Here is a 23826-nt window from a genome sequence, read left to right as displayed (position 1 = left end):
TTCCTTCCCTGACTAATACAAAACTCAGCAAAGACCTTAATAGTTCCCCCTGCTCCACTCCTTCCAAATGATTACAGGGCTGTTTAATCCTCATAATTGCTGTAGCAGAGCGCAGAGCCACTGATGAAACAATCATCTGGGTTAAGCCTCACAATACTGGTTTTGGATTCTGCAGCCTTCTTAAAACTCAGTGCAATTTCCAGGGAGATAGTAATCAACACATTTTGTAGACTGAAAAAAACACAACAACAACCAGTGGCTCGGGCTTTACTTGTCTTTAACTTTTACAGCTCCTGGCATGATAAATAATATTTCAGAACTAGCTATGGATTCAGCCCTTAAGGAAATCAGGCCTGAGTGCTCACTGGAAGGACAGATCCTGAAGCTGAGGCTCCAATACTTTGGCCACCTCGTGAGAAGAGAAGACTCCGTGGAAAAGACCCTGATGTTGGGAAAGATGGAGGGCACAAGGAGAAGGGGACAACAGACGACAAGATGGTTGGATAGTGTTCTTGAAGCTACCAGCATGAGTTTGACCAAACTGCGGGAGGCAGTGGAAGACAGGAGTTCCAGGCGTGCTCTGGTCCATGGGATCACGAAGAGTCGAACACGACTAAACGACAACAACAACAGCTATGGATTTAGCTTCTGCCCTCAGTTCAAATGAGATTGGCTCAATTTAATCTGAGCTAAACCAGTCACCCCGGAATTACAAGAAGATCTGATTTCAACCTTACTGCCACTCAGGGCCGTCTTACCCATAGGTGCTAGGGGTGTGGGGCACCCGGGCGCTGGGCTTTCAGGGGCGCCAGGCTGAGAGTCTGGGGCCCGAGAGTTGAGTCCGGGGAAGAGCCCGCCCATCAGTCGGAGCGCCGCTGTGGACTCTTCTGCTGTGGGTGGCTCTGCGCTTTGAGTTTGGGGGTGACCAAGCCAATGAGATGCTGAGGTGGCCGGCCAGCTCTGCCCTCCTGCATGCCTGGGACTGGGCAACCCGGGTCGCCGGGCAGAACTTTGCACCCCAGCACTGCATATGCTTAAGACAGCCCTGCTGCCACGCATTGCACTCTAAAACCATCCTGGTCCTTCATTCGCTGTCAAAGCTGGACCATGAATAACAGACTGTGATAGGGTCAGCATAAAACATTGCTCCTCTTTAGCCACAGTTGCCACCTGACTCTTCCTCTTTCCCACTACTGCTACCCTCTCCTCATTATATCAATTTATGTAATCTGGTAGCTTTTCTGCCTCTCCCCTGCTCCCCACTTTGTTCTAAGAAAGGCCAAGAGGGTCCAGAGTGAGTCATTCTGAGATAGGTGGCCAGGAAAGCACCTGGGAATACTTCTTAAATCCAAGGGGAAAGGTTTAGAGTTGACTTTGCTGCATTGGCTAGAAATGCTGTTTGAACTTAGAAAACAGTAACTTTAAACCTTCTTTCTGAGGTGAGTCAGGAACCATTTAACAAGCAGGCAAGGAGATGTGTAACCTCTTTTGTTCCTTAAGGGGGTATGTTATCATTATGTAAATGTACGCGCAGGAACTGATAAATCGACAGCTGGAGGATAATGGGAAAGGGGAATTAAAAAAAAAATCAATATAAATCGATAATTGTAAATTGAAGAAAAAAGAAAGAAAGAAAGGTTGACTTCCTTCGACCACTATACGGTTCCTGTAGGCTCATATCTTTGGTTGTCTGTAATCATAATAAACCTTGTGGAGAGACAATTTTTTACCTGTGGAGTTTTTAGCTTAAACTAAGCCAGTCATAGTTTGGGGAACCAACCTTCTTCATATAATTTGTAAAGACATCCCATTCTCTCCTGATTTTTTCATTTGGTTGATCTCTTACTATTTCTATTAATTTCGCCAATTTCTTTCTTCTTCTTTTTTCCCCTTTTCATTTTCTTTTTAATATATTTTCTTTTTACTTTTTTTCTTTTCTATTTTTTATTCTTGTTTTCTTTTTGTATTTTTGGATATATGTTAATTAAGGCAAAAATGTATGATCTGTATAAATGCATTTTTTTTGTATGAATGTAACACATACCAGTATATAGCAAATAAAAATAAATAATAATAATAATAATTGTAAATTGAATATAAGGAATGCAATGTAAATTAGAAATAAATATGTAACATCAAGCAGCAATGGGGGGAAGTTGGGACACATCTAAGACGAAGAGTGGGAAGTCAACTTTTTGGGCAAATTGCATTAAATGATGTAATTTGGCACTGATTTGTTAAAAATTAGGAAAACTAATAAATATGATTGGGAGTGGGGGGAAGAACCATTTAACAAGCAGCAGAGTGAAAGGTCAGACCCATAGAACGTATGAGTCAGTCAGTCAGGATATACAAGGAGGCAACACGTAAGAACACAAGGACATTAGAAGAGCCTATTGGATCAGGCCAATGGCTCATCTTGTCCACCATTTTGTTCTCACAGTGGCCAACCAGATTGTGCCAGATTGGGGGTAAACCCGAGCAACGCGGTCCAGGTCCGGTCCCGAATCCAAGGTTCCGTGAAGAGTCAGTCCGACAGGGTCAAGGCAGGAAACCAGGCTAGGTCAGGCACAGGGTCACAGGCAGGTTCTAGCAAACAGCAATGTTGCTCCCACAACCTGGGGCGGGGTCTGACAGCCTTTTATCTCTGTCGGGGTAATGGCCGGTCCTGATCCCCTGGTGACTCACCTCCCTGTCTCGCCCGAAGGTGAGCACTCCTCCTGCGAGTTCTCAGGTCTCTCTTTCTCTCAGACCTCAGTCTCTGCATCTTGGGAGATGTTGGTGGGTTACTAGACCCAGGGGCCGCCTCAGCCTCCCCTGACCCAACCGGTAGTGGAGCAGCTGTAAGTGATGGCCCAGCTGAAGGCAATGAGGTAATCCCCGCATCTAGAGCCAGGGCAGGCTCAGGCCCTTGACTTGGCCCAGCTGGTGCTTGTTGCAGGAGAACCTGTGCAGACTGGGGCTCTTCAGAATCAGGCCCCAGACTTGGTTCTGATGTCGCCTGAGGCAGAGGATCCAGTGCGGACTGAGACTCCTCCGGTTCCAAGTCCGAGCCTGAGTCCCAGGCCATCACACTGATGCCTCTGGTAAGCCCATAAGCAGGACCCAAGTACTCTCCCCTCCTGCAGTTTCCAGCAAATGGTATTCAGAAACATGCTTGAGGCTCTGTCATGGCTAGCAGCCACTGATAAGACTTAACCTCCACGATAATCCTCTTTTAAAGCCATCCAAGTTGGTGGCTGTTGTTGCCTCCTGGGGGAGCAAGCTCCGTAGTTTAACTATGTGTTAAATGAAAAAGTACTTTCTATTACTCATCCTGAATCTTCTGAGGAGCAAGCCATGGTACTGGAGCATAAAAAAGCAACATGAAGCCTTCTTGAATTCCTTCTCGCCTAGAAAGACCCAGTGGCTAGCATGGGTGGGCAGAGACAATCTGGGGCCTGGAGGAACCTCAACGAGAAGCTTCCACCTGCAGATTGAAGTTTGCTCTCAATAGATCTCTCTCCCCTGAGCAACCATCTGCCCAGGTCCAGCCAGTATTCTGAGGAGTATATTAGTGTCTTTCTCCAGATAAGTGCTCCCTGTGAAATGAGACTGGAAGGGGTTCAGGAGGAGAATGAATGAAGAGCCCATGTTCTTGGCCGTACAAGGGCAAAGAGAAAAGGCAGAATGCTTTGCTTCTGTCACCATCAGATATGGTTATCAGCTTGCAATTAAAGGAAGTAGCATTTGGCCCAGTGTAACGGATGCCTCAAGTGCCTATTTATGAAGCATTTGGATTTATTTTCGTTCCTAGCTCATGCACAGCAATCTGGACATGTTCCAAATATCCCCCTTATGAACTTCAGAAACACTTCCACTGCTGAGTTGGTGCCAGGACCATTACTCTTCTCTTAGAAGCAAAAGAAAACAAAAACAAAAAAAGTGCCCCGAAATACGAAATGATCTAACTTAATGAGCTCATAAACTTCCCAACATAAAGCAAACAACATACACAATCTGTTAATGGAGGCTCTAATTTACCGCTTCCTGCAAAACAAGCATGTTGTTTTTTTAATAGGGTGAAGGTCTCCTTTCTTTATTAACTTGCAGCTAAATTATGCACTGAGCAAATAGCATTGCCAGAGGTCTGCAAACACACACACACACACACAACCAAGAGATTTGCATAGCTACCGGCCCTGAGCTGGTAAGCATTTTGGAATAATATATAGACTGCACACAAATCCCCACAAGGGCAGCCAAACTGATCTCATGAGCACCTAGCCTGCAGAACTGGTGCTGTTACACAGTGTCACACAATGTTCAGTCTGCAGTTGTAAGAAATTGATATGCTAGTGTGGCAGCACCTACACTTGGAACTCCCTGTGTACAGTGGTACCTCGGGTTAAGTACTTAATTCGTTCCGGAGGTCCGTTCTTAACCTGAAACGGTTCTTAACCTGAAGCACCACTTTAGCTAATGAGGCCTCCTGCTGCTGCCGCACCGCCGGAACACGATTTCTGTTCTCATCCTGAAGCAAAGTTCTTAACCTGAAGCACTATTTCTGGGTTAGCGGAGTCTGTAACCTGAAGCATATGTAACCTGAAGCGTATGTAACTCAAGGTACCACTGTATTGACATTGGGTAGGTGGCTATATTACTCTTTTTGACACCTGCTAAAAACATTTTTTTGTTCAGACAAGCCTATCTGGATATGTAGAAGGTTGGTGTGTTCATCCCATTTTCATCCCATTTTTTAAATAGTTGTTTTCAACTGCTTTTATTGTTTTATTCTCAAATGTCATTGGCCAGGCTTTATCCACTCTGCAGTGGCTAGCATGCCGACAGATTTCATGCACTTCTGTCAAAAAGAAAGAAAAATATCATAATTTCTTTATTTCTCAGTTCAAAGTGACTTCAAGATGCAAGCTGGTCACAGGTCAAGGATTAAAAAAGTCTGTTCAAGATAATAAAAAAAAAAGATCTAGTCCTACCTTGAAATCAGTTATTCTGCAAGGGGGGTCTGCAACAAAATGTTGCATTCTGGAGCTCTTTTCTATGGTCCCAGCCAGCCATCCCATGTTCCAGAATACAGCGGTACCTCAGGTTACATACGCTTCAGGTTACATATGCTTCAGGTTACAGACTCCGCTAACCCAGAAATAATTCTTTAGGTTAAGAACTTTGCTTCAGGATAAGAACAGAAATTGGGCTCCGGTGGCGTGGCAGCAGCAGGAGGCCCCATTAGCTAAAGTGGTGCTTCAGGGTAAGAACAGTTTCGGTTTAAGTACAGACCTCCGGAACGAATTAAGTACTTAACCTGAGGTACCACTGTACTTATTTCCATTCCCCTTGGTTTCTGCCCCAGACCATTCAGTCAACATCCCATTGCTAATGAGCAAGCCCAGTCCTGATAGGGTTGATTGGGGGTTCCCACACATAGGGTCCCCCCCCTAAATACTTTTGTACTGTGGCAAACTTTGGGCTTTCCCAGAGGCTCCTTAAAGCTCCCCCTTGTACATGGACTGCATCAAATTGGCTACATTAAGACCCATGCTTAGGAGGATGAGGTTTCCATTAGTTTATAGGACTGATGACAGCCAGATTTCTGAAATCCTATGCGTTGCAAAAACAGCTTAAACCCACCAGTGACCACAATTAGCTCCTCCACAGATTCCTGTTCCAAATGGCTGAGTCATATTAACTGAGTGGTTCTATCGCAAAGTTTACGGTTGCTGCACAATATGTTTCTTTCAAACAGATTGCTTTTGTCAAGCAGGGATCTCGCAATCTTACAAGAGATTGAGTGAGTCGCTATAAAGGATGGCAATGATGGAAAATTGATCTCCTTGCTTTACCTTGGCAATCAATTCAGCTGCACAGTTTCTTTCTTTTTTAAGAAAGAAAAACCCCATAAAGAAAAAAAGATAGGCAGAGCAAAGATTACACAGTTGGGAAGAGAATTAGATGTATTTTTCTTCATTATACCTTTAGCTCCATTCAATAAACTTAAGGCTAGATTTTTAGTTGCATGTTAAACTGGCAGGAGGCTGTAAAATGACTACAGCAGAAGATTTGAGCAAAATCTGGTGGCCAATTTGAGTTTTGGGTGCTTCGGAGAAAGTGATGCTGTGCTTTGGTCCTCAACCTCTCCCCAGTCATCCCTCACCTGCCTGCCTTCAGTCCAGGGTGTGACACTGCATGATCTTTCCTTATTTCCATCGGAAGCAGTGACAGAAAGTAGTGTCATTGATTTCTAGGGCTTGAGGACAAGGGATGTGTGGGCAAGGTTTTCGATAGGAGCAACAGGACATCAGATCTAACAACAGCCTGTGAGACTGGTTAACAAACAGGGGTGCTTCTGTTGTTGGCATCCATCTGTCTCAAAAGACAATGGAGTTTGCCTCCAGGGGTGAAGTCAAACTGGACCACTTCAACATTGAAGTGGTCTCTCTGGGGTGCAAGTCTGAGCAGGGTGCATGGAGGTCCTGGGCTGGCAAGGCAGCAAGACCCCCCCTCTTGACTGAAGGAATGGGTTTCCCAAACCCAAAACTGACTGTGCAGGCAGTTTGAAACTGCACCAAAATCCCTATTTTTCCTTAGATAAAATGCTTTAACTTGAGCTCTTGAGCCAAAAACCCAGCTGTATAAACAAGTGCTCAGAGCCCTCTCCTTTATCAGTTTGTGATGGCAAGGATGGCCTTGACTGTACCAGTAGAACGGGGAAGACATGTCTGTGCCTTATCTTATATCCTGACCACAAAGACGCACAGACCTAGTCTGGGAACAGTGCCAGAGGGTGTTCTTGGAGATGGTGACCTCTTGCTCCAAGATAAGAATAGGAACAGGAAGATGCTTTTATGGTCAGAAGTACAGGAAGGAATATCCTTTTATGGTCAGAAGTATAGGAAGGAATAGCCTTTTATGGTTAAGAGTGCCGAAGCAGGAACATCTGTGATGTCAACCTGCGTGTACAAGCTGACGTGGATGGATTCCTGGGGAAGGGGGAGAGGGCGCCTCCATGAAATTTCTCTTTCTTTGGACTTGCTGTGGACTGACCATGCAGGTGCCTTTCTGCTGTTCCGGAGAGCAGAAATAAAGAACTCTTTCTCTGAACCAACCCTCGGTGTCATTTGACTTCCTTCCTCCTGTCCGGGAGCAATGCAGACCCAATCAGTGAACTCCAATAAGGCTACATGACCTCACTGATATGGTCCAAAGGAGAGCAGAGCCATGTATTTGACACCAGCTTGGATGCAGGAGTTGCCAGAAGGACGCGTACAGGGCAGCATCCTACCGTCTTAGGGACTCCACTTAGGATTTATTTGGGGTTTACTCCTTAGCCCTTTCTTCCTCTAAAGATGTCCCGCAAGGCAGGGGAGTTTTAGGATCAGTGTTTTCCTTCTCCTATAAGGGCTACCTTTCCAGGTTGATGAGCCCTATCTGCCCCTTACTTCAATGCTTCAATACACAAGTAATGCATAAAGCAGATGTGGGAAAATAATGCATTTTCAAGGGTCCTGCAGAAAAGCCCTTACTTTTACCCCTTGTAGAACTCAGGGAGGAGGAGGAGAAGAAGGATAAACCTAGAATTAGTTGACTTCATCATTGGCTCAAGCCTTTTCAACCTCCCTTCCTGCAACAGCACCAGGCTTCCCCCCCCCCCCCAGGACAGACCCAAATATTGGACACCCATTTAGACAACAAATGCATAAGTTTACCTGAGTCTTCCGTCCTCTGCTGCAGCTCCTCCTGGTATAATCTTAGTAATAAATATCCCAGGATCATCCCCAATGTGTGGGTTGTCTGTTCCTCCAGCAATGCTGAAACCCAGGCCAGAATTTCCCTAAAGGAAATAACAAGGACGGGGTGAGGGGAGAAGAAAAGAAAATTATTGTCTGTTATAGGAGGACGATCGTTCTCAACCAGCGAAGGCTGGTCCAAGTGGGGTGCTGTGCCACCAATCTGACCTGAGCCGACCTCCACCTGCCAGCTTTCCTGCTTACAACAAACCCGGGGGCGTCGCAGCCTGTTGCCTTTGTCCATTAAGTATATATAATTCTTTTTATATATAAAACAAATTAGTTAGCTCTGCCTGTCTTTGTCTCTGGCTCCACCTACTGTTTGGGCTCCTCGCCTACTAGTCCCAATGGGCACCAGCCAATCTTAGCCTCAACTACACAAATATGACTGTTAACTTAAAACATTAGATGCAAAGTGCCTGGCTGTAGAAAAGCAAAGCTCGCGGGGTGGCGGTGGGAAATGGCACTCAGCCTTGCAATCCAAACACCAGTAAATTTCAGAGGGAAGAGCAGACTCTGCCCACAGAATTTTAAGTGCTGTGTTATCGATTCACTCCCCATTTGCTAAAGAGCTTTGCTGCCTTGGCAGAAGATGCCTTTAACGCACACCACTTTAACAACCCAAGCTTATTTTGTCATTGCAAAACATCCCTTCTCTTTACTAAGATAAATGGCATCTCTTCAATGCTATTTTCAAAAGCTTCCCAAAGAAAAGAAAGAAATCCTCAACAGTTTGCTAAATTGCTTTGGTTACAATAAATGCTCCTTTGAAGAGACATGGTAGAATTCCACAGGGACCTCAGCTTCCTGTATGGCTTGAGCTGAGGACTTCAGTTGGTGTTGGTGACAGGGGTTGGAAAAGTGGGCACCTATATCCCCAAAGGGTTGGGGAAATGGGCACCTATGTCCCTGAAGGGTTGGGGAAATGGGCACCATTGTCGCTGAAGGGTTGGGGAAATGGGCACCTATGTCGCTGAAGGGTTGGGGAAATGGGCACCTATGTCCCCGAAGGGTTGGGGAAATGGGCACCTATGTCCCTGAAGGGTTGGGGAAATGGGCACCTATATCCCTGAAGGGTTGGGGAAATGGGCACCTATGTCCCTGAAGGGTTGGGGAAATGGGCACCTATGTCCCTGAAGGGTTGGGGAAATGGGCACCTATGTCCCCGAAGGGTTGGGGAAATGGGCACCTATGTCCCTGAAGGGTTGGGGAAATGGGCACCTATGTCCCTGAAGGGTTGGGGAAATGGGCACCTATGTCCCTGAAGGGTTGGGGAAATGGGCACCTATATCCCTGAAGGGTTGGGGAAATGGGCACCTATGTCCCTGAAGGGTTGGGGAAATGGGCACCTATGTCCCTGAAGGGTTGGGGAAATGGGCACCTATGTCACTGAAGGGTTGGGGAAATGGGCACCTATGTCACTGAAGGGTTGGGGAAATGGGCACCTATGTCCCTGAAGGGTTGGGGAAATGGGCACCTATGTCACTGAAGGGTTGGGGAAATGGGCACCTATGTCACTGAAGGGTTGGGGAAATGGGCACCATTGTCGCTGAAGGGTTGGGGAAATGGGCACCTATGTCCCTGAAGGGTTGGGGAAATGGGCACCTATGTCCCTGAAGGGTTGGGGAAATGGGCACCTATGTCGCTGAAGGGTTGGGGAAATGCGCACCTATGTCCCTGAAGGGTTGGGGAAATGGGCACCTATGTCGCTGAAGGGTTGGGGAAATGGGCACCTATGTCCCTGAAGGGTTGGGGAAATGGGCACCTACATCCCCGAAGGGTTGGGGAAATGGGCACCTATATCCCTGAAGGGTTGGGGAAATGGGCACCTATGTCACTGAAGGGTTGGGGAAATGGGCACCTATGTCACTGAAGGGTTGGGGAAATGGGCACCTATGTCCCTGAAGGGTTGGGGAAATGGGCACCTATGTCGCTGAAGGGTTGGGGAAATGCGCACCTATGTCCCTGAAGGGTTGGGGAAATGGGCACCTATGTCGCTGAAGGGTTGGGGAAATGGGCACCTATGTCCCCGAAGGGTTGGGGAAATGGGCACCTATGTCGCTGAAGGGTTGGGGAAATGGGCACCTATGTCGCTGAAGGGTTGGGGAAATGGGCACCTATGTCGCTGAAGGGTTGGGGAAATGGGCACCCATGTTCCTGAAGGGTTGGGGAAATGGGCACCTATGTCCCCGAAGGGTTGGGGAAATGGGCACCCATGTTCCTGAAGGGTTGGGGAAATGGGCACCTATGTCCCTGAAGGGTTGGGGAAATGGGCATCTATGTCCCCGAAGGGTCCTGCTGCCGCACCTTGCTGGTCCTTCAAACTTGCCTGTCATCTCAAACCAAATGAGTGGTGATATGATTAAGAATTCATCTCCATTCACTCACTTGGCACCCCTCTATCTTTGGGTGGATGAGTGTTGGGCTCAGAGAAAGAGCAATCAGGGTGGGACAATTCATCGATGGGGGCTCAGTGAGGACATCTTGCTCAAAGTACCCCCAATCATATAATCAGAGTTGGAAGGGACCCCAAGGGTCATCTAATTGAGCTCCTTACAATGCATGAATCCTGCCCCAGACAATCCCTGGGTTGGCTCAAAACACCAATCTTCTGGTTATCAGCATTTTTCATTGTGGTGGTTTTGTCCCTGCTTCTGAACTGAGCATGGTGGTGTCTTGGCATCACAAATGGGGAGAGCGAAGTTGCAGTCTGGTCCTTTTTGCAGGCTGGTGGACTAGATGGACCTTTGGCCTTCTCTAGAAGGGCTCTTCTTGCATTCTTGCTAGGGTGTGCAATGGATTCTTATGAGTCCCAAGCCCAAAGTTGACCTTCCAGGAGGGATATTTGGGTGTCAGGCTGAGACAGCCATGGATTGCTATGGGTCAGCTGGAATGTTGCTGAGCATTCTGGGGCTTTCACAGGGTGGAGCATCTGACAGGAAAATCCACCAATAAGCTGAGGCAGACCTAACTACTGGCTGCATCTTTTCAGGAGAAGGTAAAAGCCTGGCACTTCCTGGTTCTCCTTCCTGCCTGATGCTCCACCCCACAGAATTGCTATGTCTGCTCAACAGCTGTTGACACGAGGCACTGATCCTGTGGGGTGCTCACCTGCATGAGCACCTTTGAAGGAGCACCCTGCAGAACTGAACTCCTGCCCCCCTCGGTTAATAAGGGGGGAGATGCAGTATCTCCTCTCCCACCCCTCCCACCTCAGCAACATATGTTTAATTGGGGTTTTTGCCCTAATTAAACATTAACCCCACCCCTGACCTAATTCAGGACAAAAGCTGAGGTGCTGTAGGTGGTTCCTAACTTGGGGGGGGGGCAGGGCATGGTCAGAGCCGTGGGGTGGATCTGGGGAGGGGGCTGTACACACCCTTCATCCTTATATGGCAAAATTCAGGTAGCAGTGAAAGCAGGGTCCTCTTTTAGCATTTTGCTGGCATGTATGTGACGGTGGCTGTTTTAATTACAACATTATCATTTTTGTTTTAATTACTGCAAGGTTATGATTCATTTGCGAGTTATGATGCGGATTGGGGGGGGGAAGCAAGCCGTAAGCTTTCCCAGAGTGAATCATTGCCGTCTCCTAAACTTTAACTGGAACTGCAGGCCAGCAGCACTGTGAAGTCTATTCCATCGCTGTCCCCCTAGGGGCAACATTTCAAAGGAAAGGGTCAGCACCCCTTGCTGGCACACCAAGATCCTGTAAATTGCTAGTAATTAATCCTCCTGGAAACCTTGACCCGAGCAACAGAGTCCATTAAAGCCGTTGCACTGGCTTGTTCTGTCGTTGAACACATCCGCCGACAAGGCATTGTTAGATCACACACACAAGCTTAGCCTTCTTTCTTCTTTGGATAAATTGGGGAACGTGAACACAAAGGTAATGGCAGAGTGGCTGCAGTCCTTGACGAAATAAATGGCACTGAGACAAACTAGAAAACAGCCCAAAATTTGAGTAGGGGCTGGAATTCAGGGTGTGCACATCAGTCGGAAGGCTGGGTGAGAAGGAAGTAGCAGGGCTGGGGCTGCAGGGTACTGTGAGCTGTTGAGTCCTTCTCAAGGTGCCCTCCAGCTAGAGCGTGCTGTGAGAAGGATGCATCACAAGAGGGCAGGGTGTTGTGAGGAATGCACCCCCCAAAAACCTGCACTTGGGGCGACAGCCTGCCAGCCTCCCCACCCACTACACCTCTGCCCCCACTATTCCCCGGGCTCTGATCCTTCTTCCCTTGATGGTTTCCCAGCTGGTTCCTCCCACCATTCATTTGCGTCCAACCAGTCCATGACAATAACACATTTCAGAAGGTTTCAAACAAATTCTCGCATCCTTCCTCTGTGCTCCATCCTTGCTTCTAAGAGACCGTTTTTGTGTTTAAGGCACATGCAAAAGGGATCGTTCCATTCCATCACAGCGGGAGCCCTTTCCCCACCTCTAAGTAAATGCCATTGATCAAACAGATTGCAGTTCAGGGCCCAATGTTGCTGTTTATAAGGCTTTACATTTACAACACACGCTCCCTCTCCCCAATTACCCAGCCTGCTTCCTAAACGAGAGAAAAATCACCGAGCATTGGTCATGAAGGCACAAGCGGGGGTGGAAAGGAATGCTAAAAGTTGACTGCATTTGTGATAGACACCTTTTCTCAGGATGGGTGCTGGATAATGTGGCCCCTATGACAAAATGCAAGCTTTCAAGGGTGGCTGTGCGATGGTTTGTGTAATGCTTTGGAAAGTGCAAATTGTAACAGCCCCTCTTCAAATGTGAACTGGTTCAAATTTTTCCTTTATCCATAGTTACATCACCTGACAAAAATGCCTTTAAGTGTAGGTTTTGTCCCATTCCTCCTGTGGCCTTGAAGAACACACACACACACCCCATTCAAAGCTATATTTAGTGGGTGTTTCTTGCGTGGATAATTCTACTCCTTTCCCTTCATTCCCCTTCATAGCTGCTCTGAGCCTGGCCTTGGCTGGGGAGGGCGGGGTATAAATAAAAATTATTATTATTATTCACAAATGGAAGCCACCTCCTTAAAACATCAGTCAGTTAAGAAGAGTACATGTGTGAGAGAAAATGTGAGGACGGTCTCTTCCACACTGGCAACAACAATAGGAAATCAGCCATGGTCTTTGACTAAATGTGTTTGCATTTAGGTGCTGTGAAAGCAAAAAAAATCAAAGTAGACAAGCACTGAAACTGAATGCTGATTGCATCTCAAAACTGTGTGGCTCAGATCCGAACAGCACTTAACATTTCTCTATGTACGTTACATTGCGGTCAATGGAACCAACTCAGGGGAGAAGGAGCCGCAGCAAACTGCTGAATAATCTCCATCATCAATGGTGCTTTAACTGCCTATTGAATCGTAGCTGTAACTTGCTCCATCCCTTGACACTCATCTTTGCTCTATTAACATGATTTGAAAATGAATTTATTTTTACATGACTTTGAGAGCTTAGCTCCAAGGATGCTCGCTCTCAGTGTCTAATTGAACTTTTGCATTTTTTTAGATCAATAGGAGAGATATTGGCTTCCAGGGGACAGTTTACTGAAGTCATTTGTCATATTGATGGATTTCCCATACATAGCTTGGGAAATAAAAGCTGCATTATTGATGTGTTTCTTATGCATTGGCATATGTGCATATCTATAAAGAAATTGAGCAAGCATTTCTGCTATTAATACTCTACCCCTCTCAAACCAGCTTGTTGTGCTCCTGAATCACTTGTGATTTTTAATGATGCTGCTTGACTTGGTTTAGCCAAGGATTACCTAATGGTTTATTCAAAGAATCATAGAACTGTAGAGTTGGAAGGGACCCCGAGGGTCATCTAGTCCAACCCCCAGCAATGCAGGAATCTCAGTTAAAGCATCCATGGATGGCCATTCAACCTCTGCTTATAAACCTCCAAAGAAGGAAAATCCACAACCTTCCAAGGGAGTCCATTCCACTGTCAAACAGCTCTTACTGTCAGAAAGCTTTTCCGTATGTTTAGTCAGAATCTCCCTTCTTCTAAGTTGAAGCCATGGGTTCGAGTCCTACCCTCCAGAGCAGGAGAAAACAAGCATGATCCATCTTCCATGTGACAGCCCTTCAGATATTTGAAGATGGCTGTTATATCTCTTCTCAGTCTCCTCTTTTCAGGGCTAAACCTACCCAGCTCCTTCAACCATAAAAGCAAATCTTAGCACAGAGATAGGGAACGAAAACACAGCTATGGCTCAAACTTTGAACTTCTCCAACTTCTTTGCTGTGTTTAAAAATGCTTGGGGGTTTTTTAATACAGTGGTACCTCGGGTTACATACGCTTCAGGTTACATACGCTTCAGGTTACAGACTCCGCTAACCCAGAAATAGTGCTCCAGGATAAGAACTTTGCTTCAGGATGAGAACAGAAATTGTGCTCTGGTGGCACGGCAGCAGCAGGAGGCCCCATTAGCTAAAGTGGTGCTTCAGGTTAAGAACAGTTTCAGGTTAAGAACGGACCTCCGGAACGAATTAAGTACTTAACCCGAGCTACTACTGTACAATGTGTGCAAAAAGCATATACTCATGAAAATGTAACTGATTACAGTGGACACTCGGGTTGTGAACGTGATCCGTGTGGGATGAACGTTTGCAACCCACAGTGTTTGCAACCCACATCTGTGTGTCTGCGCGCAAGCGGGTTGCAAACTTCTGTGCTTCTGTGCATGCACGACCACTGAAACTCAGAAGTAACCCATTCCAGTACTTCTGCATTTCGGCAGTCCATAACCCAAAACAACAACAACAACAACAAAAAACCCACAACCTGAAGCGTCTGTAACCCGAGGTATGACTGTATATTGGGAAGAACAACTTTGCAGTGAACTAAACTTAAGGCTATAAAAAGTGGAAATTGAGAGGAAGTGAAATTTGTCCATCCCTATTGCTGCCCATGCATCAAGCGGAGGTGGGATGTCTGAAAAGAAAAAGCTGCTGTATCTGAATAGGTTCTTCCTGCGATTTGGAACCCTGCACAATCAGCTCGCCAGGTCTTGATTGTATGCTCTTCAGGCTCCAAGGAACACTTATATAAGCCAATTAGGACTCATTCGTGCTATATTCTGGCCCCCATCCTGCAATGTTCTTTGGAAGCTGAATGTGCACTCAGCAGCCTTCCCTGGCTCGTAATTAGTACCAGTTAAACTTTTTAGAGTGCTCAGCACCTTGAGAGATCAAACTGCACCTCCCCCAGGTATACCAAACAGGCACTAGATATACCTACCTGCTGGTAGTTAAAGCACATTGCCCATCAGCTCAGCACAATCTTTAGGGTGGTAGGGGCATATTCTGAGCTGGGTTTTGTCTATGTTTAAAAAGTTCATCTTAAGTAAGTGTGCCTAGGCTTGCAGTTTAAGAAGAAGCATTCTTCCATTGTATGAGAGAAGAGAGGACACTTAAGAGGGTAGTGATCATGCAGGTTTTATCAGAGGAACATAAGAAGAATCTGCTAGCCGTTGCTAGCCTTTCCTCTATGAATTTCCAAGTTGGTGGCCATCACTGCCTGCCAGTACTCACATGAAAAATAATTACATTTTTACTTCTTCCTTTCTTTTTTTAAAAAACCCTGCTGCCTAAAAGTGGGCAACATTTTAGTTGATTACGGCTTGATTTTAAGTGATTAATCTAACTTAGAGGTGCCCTAGTTGTCCCAGGCAGCATGGCAAATAGTCAGGGATGATGGGAGTTGTAGTCCAACAACTTCCAACACATTGGCTAGGACAGGAGATGAGGCCTGTGAGGCAGGCATCCAGATGTTTTGGGACTAAAACTCCCATCATCCCTAGCTAACAGGACCAGTGGTCAGGGATGATGGGAACTCTAGTCCCAAAACAGCTGGAGGGCCAAGTTTGCCTATGCCTGCAACAGAAATCTCACTCCCTTCTCTTTGCTGGCAAATATTTGTTATTATTATTAGGAAGTCTTTTTTTACCTTGCAGGGTTGATAATGCTTTGTTGACTTTTAGCCATTCTGCATGCTTCCTTTATTTCACAGTTTACTCCATATGATGTTATTGTTCACTGTCATGTTTTTTCTGTTTGTTTGCAAGAAGCCACCAGGGACGTATAAAATGTATACAAGGGAAAAATGGATTCATCCGAGCTGCAATCCTATTCACGCTTCCCTGAAAGGAAGCCTCACTGAACCCAGTGGCCCTTACTTCTGAGTAAATGAGCATAGAATTGCACGGTCATTCCTATTAGCTCTTCCACACTAATCATACATCTGATGGCAACGATCCTTTAGGTGGTGACCTCTGTTTTTATGCTTATGCCGTGAAGCACCATTTACATGAATGGTGTCGTAAAGCTCAACAATTTCTCTCTCTAAATTAAACATTTAAATAGCCTAGAATCACCCTCTTGTTCAGGGGTGAAGTGAGAGTAATTAATACTATGCCTCTCTAAACCAGGAATTAGCCGTACACCTGCAACTGTAAAATTGCAAGCAACCAAGCAGTGTGGAAAAAAGTAGGGCAGGCAATCAGTTGAAGGTAATCTCCTGGTACATTTGCAGTTGCAGCTGAGTGTCTTTGTGGCTGGTAGCAGAGAAATGAAGTATCAGCTAGATCCACTGCTAATTTCTTACCACTGAATAGTATTCAAAAGGTCCATGGAATACTTTCCCTTAAAGGTCTGGGAAATATGCACAATCAGCAGATGAGTCATTTTCTTTTGTAACTTAATTTCATACATTTGTCCACCTCTCATTATCGAACAACACAATCCTATATGGGTCTTTTATATACCCACTGTTTCTGTAGGGTAAGTATGAATAGCATTGCACTCTAAGATTTTATTTTGTTGTTCAGTTGTTTAGTCGTGTCTGACTCTTCATGACCCCATGGACCAGTGCACACCAGGCACTCCTGTCTTCCACTGCCTCCCGCAGTTTGGTCAAACTCATACTGGTAGCTTCGAGAACACTATCCACATCCTCTGTCGTCCCCTTCTCCTTGTGCCCTCCATCTTTCCCAACATCAGGGTCTTTTTCAGGGAGTTTTCTCTTCTCATGAGGTGGCCAAAGTCTTGGATCTTCAGGATCTGTCCTTCCAGTGAGCACTCAGGGCTGATTTCCTTCAGAATGGAGAGGTTTGATCTTCTTGCAGTCCACAGGACTCTCAAGAGTCTCCTCCAACACCATAATTCAAAAGCATCAATTCTTTGGCGATCAGCCTTCTTTATGGACCAGGATTTTATTACCACACTATGATTTTGTCATCACTACATACTCAACTTAAAACTAACCTGTTTTTCCAGATACCTCTGCTACAGTATTAGGGTAAACAGATGTTGGCATCTATAGCAGATCTACCTGTGGATTGACTAGCCTACTGTTTCCATTCACCAATGATGGCAATATAAAAGGTTTATTAAACATTAAACGCACAGTCACAACATTAAACCACTGTGAAGTTCCATGCCAAGAACAAAATAAATACTTATGTGCTGTACTCAGAAAGATAGCTGCACTGCTGGAGAAAGCAGAAATCACTAAAAAAAAAACAGTGGATCCAAACTCGAGGAGCAGAACTGTGGAAAATGGAAATTGATGCACTGCTAAGTATAGCAAGAGAACAGTCAAGATAGATGAGTGCATTTTACGAGGTCATTTTCATTTGTACTACTGGCTATCTGATAAAACTGTTTAAAAACAGTTTCTCTCCACTCCCACAAAAACATTGTTTTCTACATGGGTGCTATTTCTTCAAATCTGCATCTTTGTGCACTCGTAATTATGTACTTTTTATCTTTCAATGAAGAACATATATAGAATCATAGAATTGTAGAATTGGAAAGAATCCTAAGAGTCATCTACTCCAGTGCAATGCAGGAATTTAAGCTAAAGCATCCATGACAGATGGCCATCCAACCTCTGCTTAAAAACCTCCAAGGAAGGAGAGACCACAACCTCCTGAGGGTGACTGTTCCTGTCTCAAACAGCTCTTACTGTCAAAAAGTTCTCCCTGATGTTTAGTGAGAATCTCCTTTCTTGCAATTTGAAGCATTTGGATCAAGCCCCACCCACCAAAGCAGGAGAAAACAAGCTTGTGCTGTCTTTTATGTGACAGCCCTTAAGATTTTGGAAGATGGCTATCATATCTCCTCTTAGTCTCCTCTTTTCCAGGCTAAACATACCCAGCTCCTTCAACCGTTCCTCAGAAGGCTTATTTTCCAGACCCTTGATCATCTTAGCTGCCCTCCTCTGCACATGTTCCAACTTGTCAACATCCTTCTTAAATGGTGGTGCCCAGGATGTTAAAAAGGTAAAGGTAAGGGACCCCTGACAGTTAAGTCCAGCCGCAAACAACTCTGGGGTTGCGGCACTAATCTCACTTTACTGGCCGAGGGAGCCGCTGTTTGTCCGCAGACAGCTTTTCTGGGTCATGTGGCCAGCACGACTAAGCCGCTTCTGGGGAAACCAGACCAGTGCACAAAAAATGTCATTTACCTTCCCGCCGGAACGGTACCTATTTATCTATTTGCACTTTGACATGCTTTTGAACTGCTAGGTTGGCAGGAGCAGGGACAGATAAACGGGAGCTCACCCCGTCACGGGGATTCGAACCACCAACCTTCCGATCGGCAAGCCCAAGGCTCAGTGGTTTAGACCACAGTGCCACCCGCATCCCATGCCCAGAATGCTATATAGGTCTAAAAACATCTTCACAAAAACCATTCACAATTGCTGCCTTACAAAAATATCTGGTAAAAACCTACACTGTTTTAGTCTGTTATTGACTCCACACTTAATTCTTACACTTCCCAATCTGCACAGAACAGAAAACCTCCTGGCCCATTGAGTAAGCATGTAAGGGGAGCCCTACAGCAGCAAATCAACAGCCCATCTAGTAAAGCACCATTAAATGGTTGTATAGTGGAGGCAGCAAGGGAATAAAGAAATCCTACTACTGCAATGCACTCTCCATGGGGATACCTTTGAAGGTGACCCAGAAACTACAACTAATCCAGAATGTGGTAGCTAGACTGGTGACCAGGAGCGGCCACCGAGACCATACACTGAAAGACTTACATGTTGGTTTCTGCTTTCTTCTCTGTGCAGCGAAGTGCTTGTCACGAGACAGGTTGTTTACATTCCACAGTAAATGCACTGTTGGGTTTCTCACGGGAAAGGAGACTGGATGTGACGTACACTGGTTTCCTGTTTATCACTGTTCTTTGCAGTTTCAGTTTGTGATTCTCTCCGTGCTTTAGAGGAGAGAGGATGCCTTTCTCTGCTCCGGCAGAGGGAAGATGTTTTTCTGTAACTTACCAGCTTTGAAATGTAAATAAAGCAATATAGAGTATGTTGGCACGTACTTTTCATCATTCCGCTGTGCACGGGACACTGCTTATCTCCAACATTTGGTTCCGGGCCCAGAAAAACACAGTGTTTTGAGAATGGACTCCAGAAGTCGGGCTCCTGGCAAAGGAACAAAGGAGCAAAGAAACGGAGTGCCGGCAGAGGATCGGAACAGCGGCAGAGGGACGGATCGCACGGTATCTGCTCTGCGCGTCAAAATGATTGATATGAGGTATGTGCTACTGCTCCGGGCAGCCTGCCAGCTTCTAATTAATGGCTTTATGGCTGGACTTTGAACTTTTATAGCCGGTTTTGCCGAGGCACAGGCAAATGGCTAAAAGCAACACTTTCCTATGCTGGGGGAAATCGAAAGTAACTTTTAGAAATGCTATTGGAGTAAAGCAGCTGCAGAGAGTAGTGACGCAGCGGAATTAAGGCAGCATAGAGAAAGCACTTGAGAACTTTCGCTTATGAACTTGCCTTTGGAATGAGGTTTCAAGCAGCTGCAGATAAGCAAGTGGCTCAGGCTCACAAGTAGAGGCTGTTTTGAATTTGCCTTTGGATTAAAGCAGCTTGATTTACAGCAGCAGAGATGATGCAGGAGGCTAATGCCAGAGTCATGATGGCTAGCTGCAGAAGGCTGGATGAGGCAAGTGGGGAATTTGATACCACTAATCAGCCAAATGCTCAACTCACAGTAGCCTGTGATACTGCCATGATTCAGAATGAAGCAGATCGCCGGGGTGCTGGCTGCATGGGAAAGGGGGAGTCTTCACAGACGTCATCCCATAGTGCAGTGGAACCACCAGATGGCGCCAAAGCTTTGACAGCAGTGAAATGCTACTCGTGTGGACGTCTAGGCCATATGAAGAGGGAATGCAAATATCCCAAGGCCAAGACAGAGCAGCGCAGCGAAAGCTCATCGCGTGGAAAAGGCCGAGGCAAAGGCAAAGGTCCGGTGTCCAGGACAACGCAGCACAAGGCAATGGTCTCACGCTTCACTCCAAAGGTTGCAGAGGTCCAGAAGACGTCTAGATCTTTCTTCGTTGTTGATTCAGCGGCGACCCACCACATGTGCAACGATAAGCGACTGTTCGTGTCTTTTACACCGCAGGAGGGTGCGATTCACCAGGCGGATGACCACACAATTCCCAGCAAAGGCTACGGAACTGTTGTTCTTCACAGTTTGGACTTATCGATACAGAATGTGGTTTATGTGCCGGATGCCAAACATAATCTGCTCAGCGTTGGACAGCTGAATGAGCGGAACATTGACGTTTCCTTTAAGAACAAGAAATGCACCATCACAAAGAAAAATGATTATGTATTGCATGCTGAATATGTTGATCGTTTGTTTTGTATTATGATGATGTTGTGCAGGATGACACTTGTTGCATTGCAGGTTCTAACAAAAGTTTGCATGCAGAATGTATTCACGATTTTCATCGAAAATTTGGTCATTTGCATTTTGAGGCAGTATCTAAAATGCCTGCCTTGGTTGAAGGTATGACTATTAAACCCTGCAGGTACCACATGAAGTGCAAGGCATGCGCAGCAAACAAGGTGCAAATGGCTGCGAAAGGTAAGGTGTCTAGTAGGCAAGCTACAGAACCATACCAGGTTGTTCATGCTGATTTGGTTGGACCACTAGCGCCCTCTTTGGGTGGAAATAGGTACTTCATGGTTCTCATTGATGCATTTTCCAGGTATATTTATGTGTACAATCTCAAGCAGAAATCAGAGGCTTTTCCTAGGTTCAAGGAATTCTGTGCTTGGTTGGAAAATGTGCATGGTAAGAAGATAAAGACTCTTTTCAGTGATCGCGGGGGAGAATTCACTTCTCAGCAGTTTGAAGCTTTTCTGACTGAGAAAGGAATTCAACACGATTTGTCTAGTCCTCGCTCGCCATGGCAGAATGGACTTGCGGAACGGGCAAATCAAACATTGCTTCAAGGGTTAAAAACCTTGCTGCATGATGCAAATCTTCCAGAGAGTTATTGGGCTGAATCTCTCTCGTGTTTTGTTTACAGTTACAATTGCAGGTTATCTTCAGCGATTGGTTGTACCCCCTATGAGAAGATGTTTGGCAAGAAGCCATACATCAAACACATGAAAATTTTTGGTTCTGACATGTGGGTTCACTCACCACAAAGCTCCAAATTAGACAAGCGTGGATTGCATGGTATCTTTCTAGGTTATCAGAAAGGTTCTTACAGAATAATGATGACTGACTCTAAGACAATTAAGCTCACAAGAAGTGTTGAGTACAATGCCAAGTGGGGGGAGAATGTGGGAATTTTCCAATGTTATCCTGATGACAGTGATGAGACTAAGGATAGTCAAAAGCAACCACAACAACCCACACCCACTGATGAAGGTACTGATTCTGAGTCTGAAACTGAATCGGGTGATTCAGAGGATTTCAAGAGTGCGAAAGCCTCTATGCGACCCTCTGAAAGCTCTGATCAAGAATTGGAAGAACCATTGTTCACAATAGGTCGTTTTTCTCCCAAGAAGGAAGAGCAAAGTGTTGAAGACTTAAGGCTAATTCGTAGGTCACAGAGAGCCACAAAAGGCAGACCTCCAAAAAGATTTGTTGATGAGTTTGCTAAGATAGCAGTAACAGCTGTTAAAAGCTCCAAGAAGGTATTTGAACCTTCAAGTTTCCAAGAAATCCAGGATTTGGATTCAAAGGAAGCTGAGCCATGGTTAAATGCCATGAAGGCTGAGCTTGATTCCTTGGAAAGGAACAAAACATGGAAGCTTGTTCCAGTAGTTCCAGGAATGAAACTGCTTGGAAGCAAATGGGTCTTCAAAGCGAAGACTGATCAAAATGGCAAGATAGTCAGACACAAAGCCAGATTAGTAGCCAGAGGTTTTGCACAGGTACCAGGTGAAGACTATCACGAAACCTACTCACCCACAGTGAGGTATGAGAGCATTAGGCTTATGCTCAAGCTAGCTGCAGAGGAAAATCTACACATTAGTCACCATGATGTGAATACAGCTTTTCTGTACGGATCTCTAGATCAGTGTTTCCCAACCTTGTGCCTCCAGCTGTTTTTGGACTACAATTCCCATCATCCCTTGCCACTGGTCTTGCTAGTCAGGGATGATGGGAGTTGTAGTTCAAAAACAGCTGGAGGCACAAGGTTGGGAAACACTGCTCTAGATGAATCACTTTATATGCTTCCACCTGATGGCGTACAGGTAAAACAGGGATTTGTTTGTGCTCTGAAAAAGTCCCTTTATGGTCTCAAACAAAGTGCACGGTGTTGGCACACAAAACTCACTGAAGTATTGTTTTCTCTAGGTTTTCAGCAAGGGAAAGCTGATCCATGTGTATTTGTCAAAGAGGAGGGGCAAAAGAAACTGTACTGTTTGTTTTATGTTGATGATCTTTTATTCTTTTGGGAGGATGTCACAATGTACAATAACGCCCTAGCTCAACTGAAAGAGCACTTTGACATGAAAGATCTTGGTGAGGTAAACAACTACCTATCTCTGGAAATAGAGAGAGATCAAGATGGTAACATTCTAGTACACCAGTCACGGAAAATTGCTGATGTGTTAAGCAAACTAAACCTGATGGATGCTAACCCTGTGGACACACCGATGATAACAGGTTATCAAGTAGATGACACTGAAGAAGCATTTTCTGACACTACACTGTACAGAAGTGTGCTAGGCAAGCTAAACTTCATTGCCAGATGTTCAAGACCAGACATTGCTGTTAGCTGTAATTTGTTAAGCAGACAAGTCAACAATCCTACTGTTAAGGATTGGAAAGCTCTGAAACGCATAGCGCGGTATTTGAAAGGCACTATGCATTACAGACTGAGATTTAACAATCAAAAATCTGGTGGTCTTGAGATATTTGCAGATGCAAGTTTTGGAAGTGACACTACAGACAGGAAAAGTACGTCTGGAGTTTGCTATAAGTACAATCAGAGTCTATTTGATTGGTCATGCAAGAAGCAAACAACAGTTAGCTTAAGTACTTGTGAAGCTGAACTGAATGCACTGTCTTATTCACTTAAAGATTGTGAATGGTTGTTACAATTGTGCAAAGACATGAAAATTCCTGTCAAATGTCCAATCCAGGTTTACCAGGACAACAAAGCATGTTTGGCTTTGCTGAATTCTGAAGGTTGTAAGCAAAGCACGAAGCACTTGCAATTGAAGTTGCAACATGCTAGGGAACGTATTCAGAAGGGACTCGTAACGGTGTCCTATATGCCAGGTAATGAAATTCCTGCTGATGTATTGTCCAAGATTGTATCAAGGGATCAACACTGTACCTATGTGCAGAAGTTGGGTTTGTACTGATATTGTACGAACACGCTGCCCAGAGATGTTCACAGAAAGGGGGAGGATGTTGGTTTCTGCTTTCTTCTCTGTGCAGCGAAGTGCTTGTCACGAGACAGGTTGTTTACATTCCACAGTAAATGCACTGTTGGGTTTCTCACGGGAAAGGAGACTGGATGTGACGTACACTGGTTTCCTGTTTATCACTGTTCTTTGCAGTTTCAGTTTGTGATTCTCTCCGTGCTTTAGAGGAGAGAGGATGCCAGCTTTGAAATGTAAATAAAGCAATATAGAGTATGTTGGCATGTACTTTTCATCATTCCGCTGTGCACGGGACACTGCTTATCTCCAACATTACATTGACTCCCAGTATGTTTCCGAGAACAATTCAAAGTGT

General features: G+C 45.4%; 1 protein-coding gene across 1 annotated transcript in view; it reads right to left on the bottom strand.

Moving 5' to 3' along the window:
* Positions 1-23826, bottom strand: part of DLG2 (discs large MAGUK scaffold protein 2) — an 852330-nt gene that overhangs the window by 210251 nt on the left and 618253 nt on the right. The window contains exons 11-12 of the mRNA XM_081909134.1: positions 7704-7828; positions 6387-6448 (exon numbers count right to left, since the gene is read on the bottom strand). Of these exons, the coding sequence (XP_081765260.1) occupies positions 6387-6448; positions 7704-7828 (187 nt within the window). The remainder of the gene's footprint in view (positions 1-6386; positions 6449-7703; positions 7829-23826) is intronic.

This window comes from Podarcis melisellensis, assembly GCF_964234715.1.
Source record: "Podarcis melisellensis genome assembly, chromosome: 4".
Lineage (NCBI taxonomy): Eukaryota > Metazoa > Chordata > Lepidosauria > Squamata > Lacertidae > Podarcis > Podarcis melisellensis.
The sequence above is the reverse complement of the archived record's forward strand: the minus strand, read 5'-3'. Positions and strand labels throughout refer to the sequence as shown.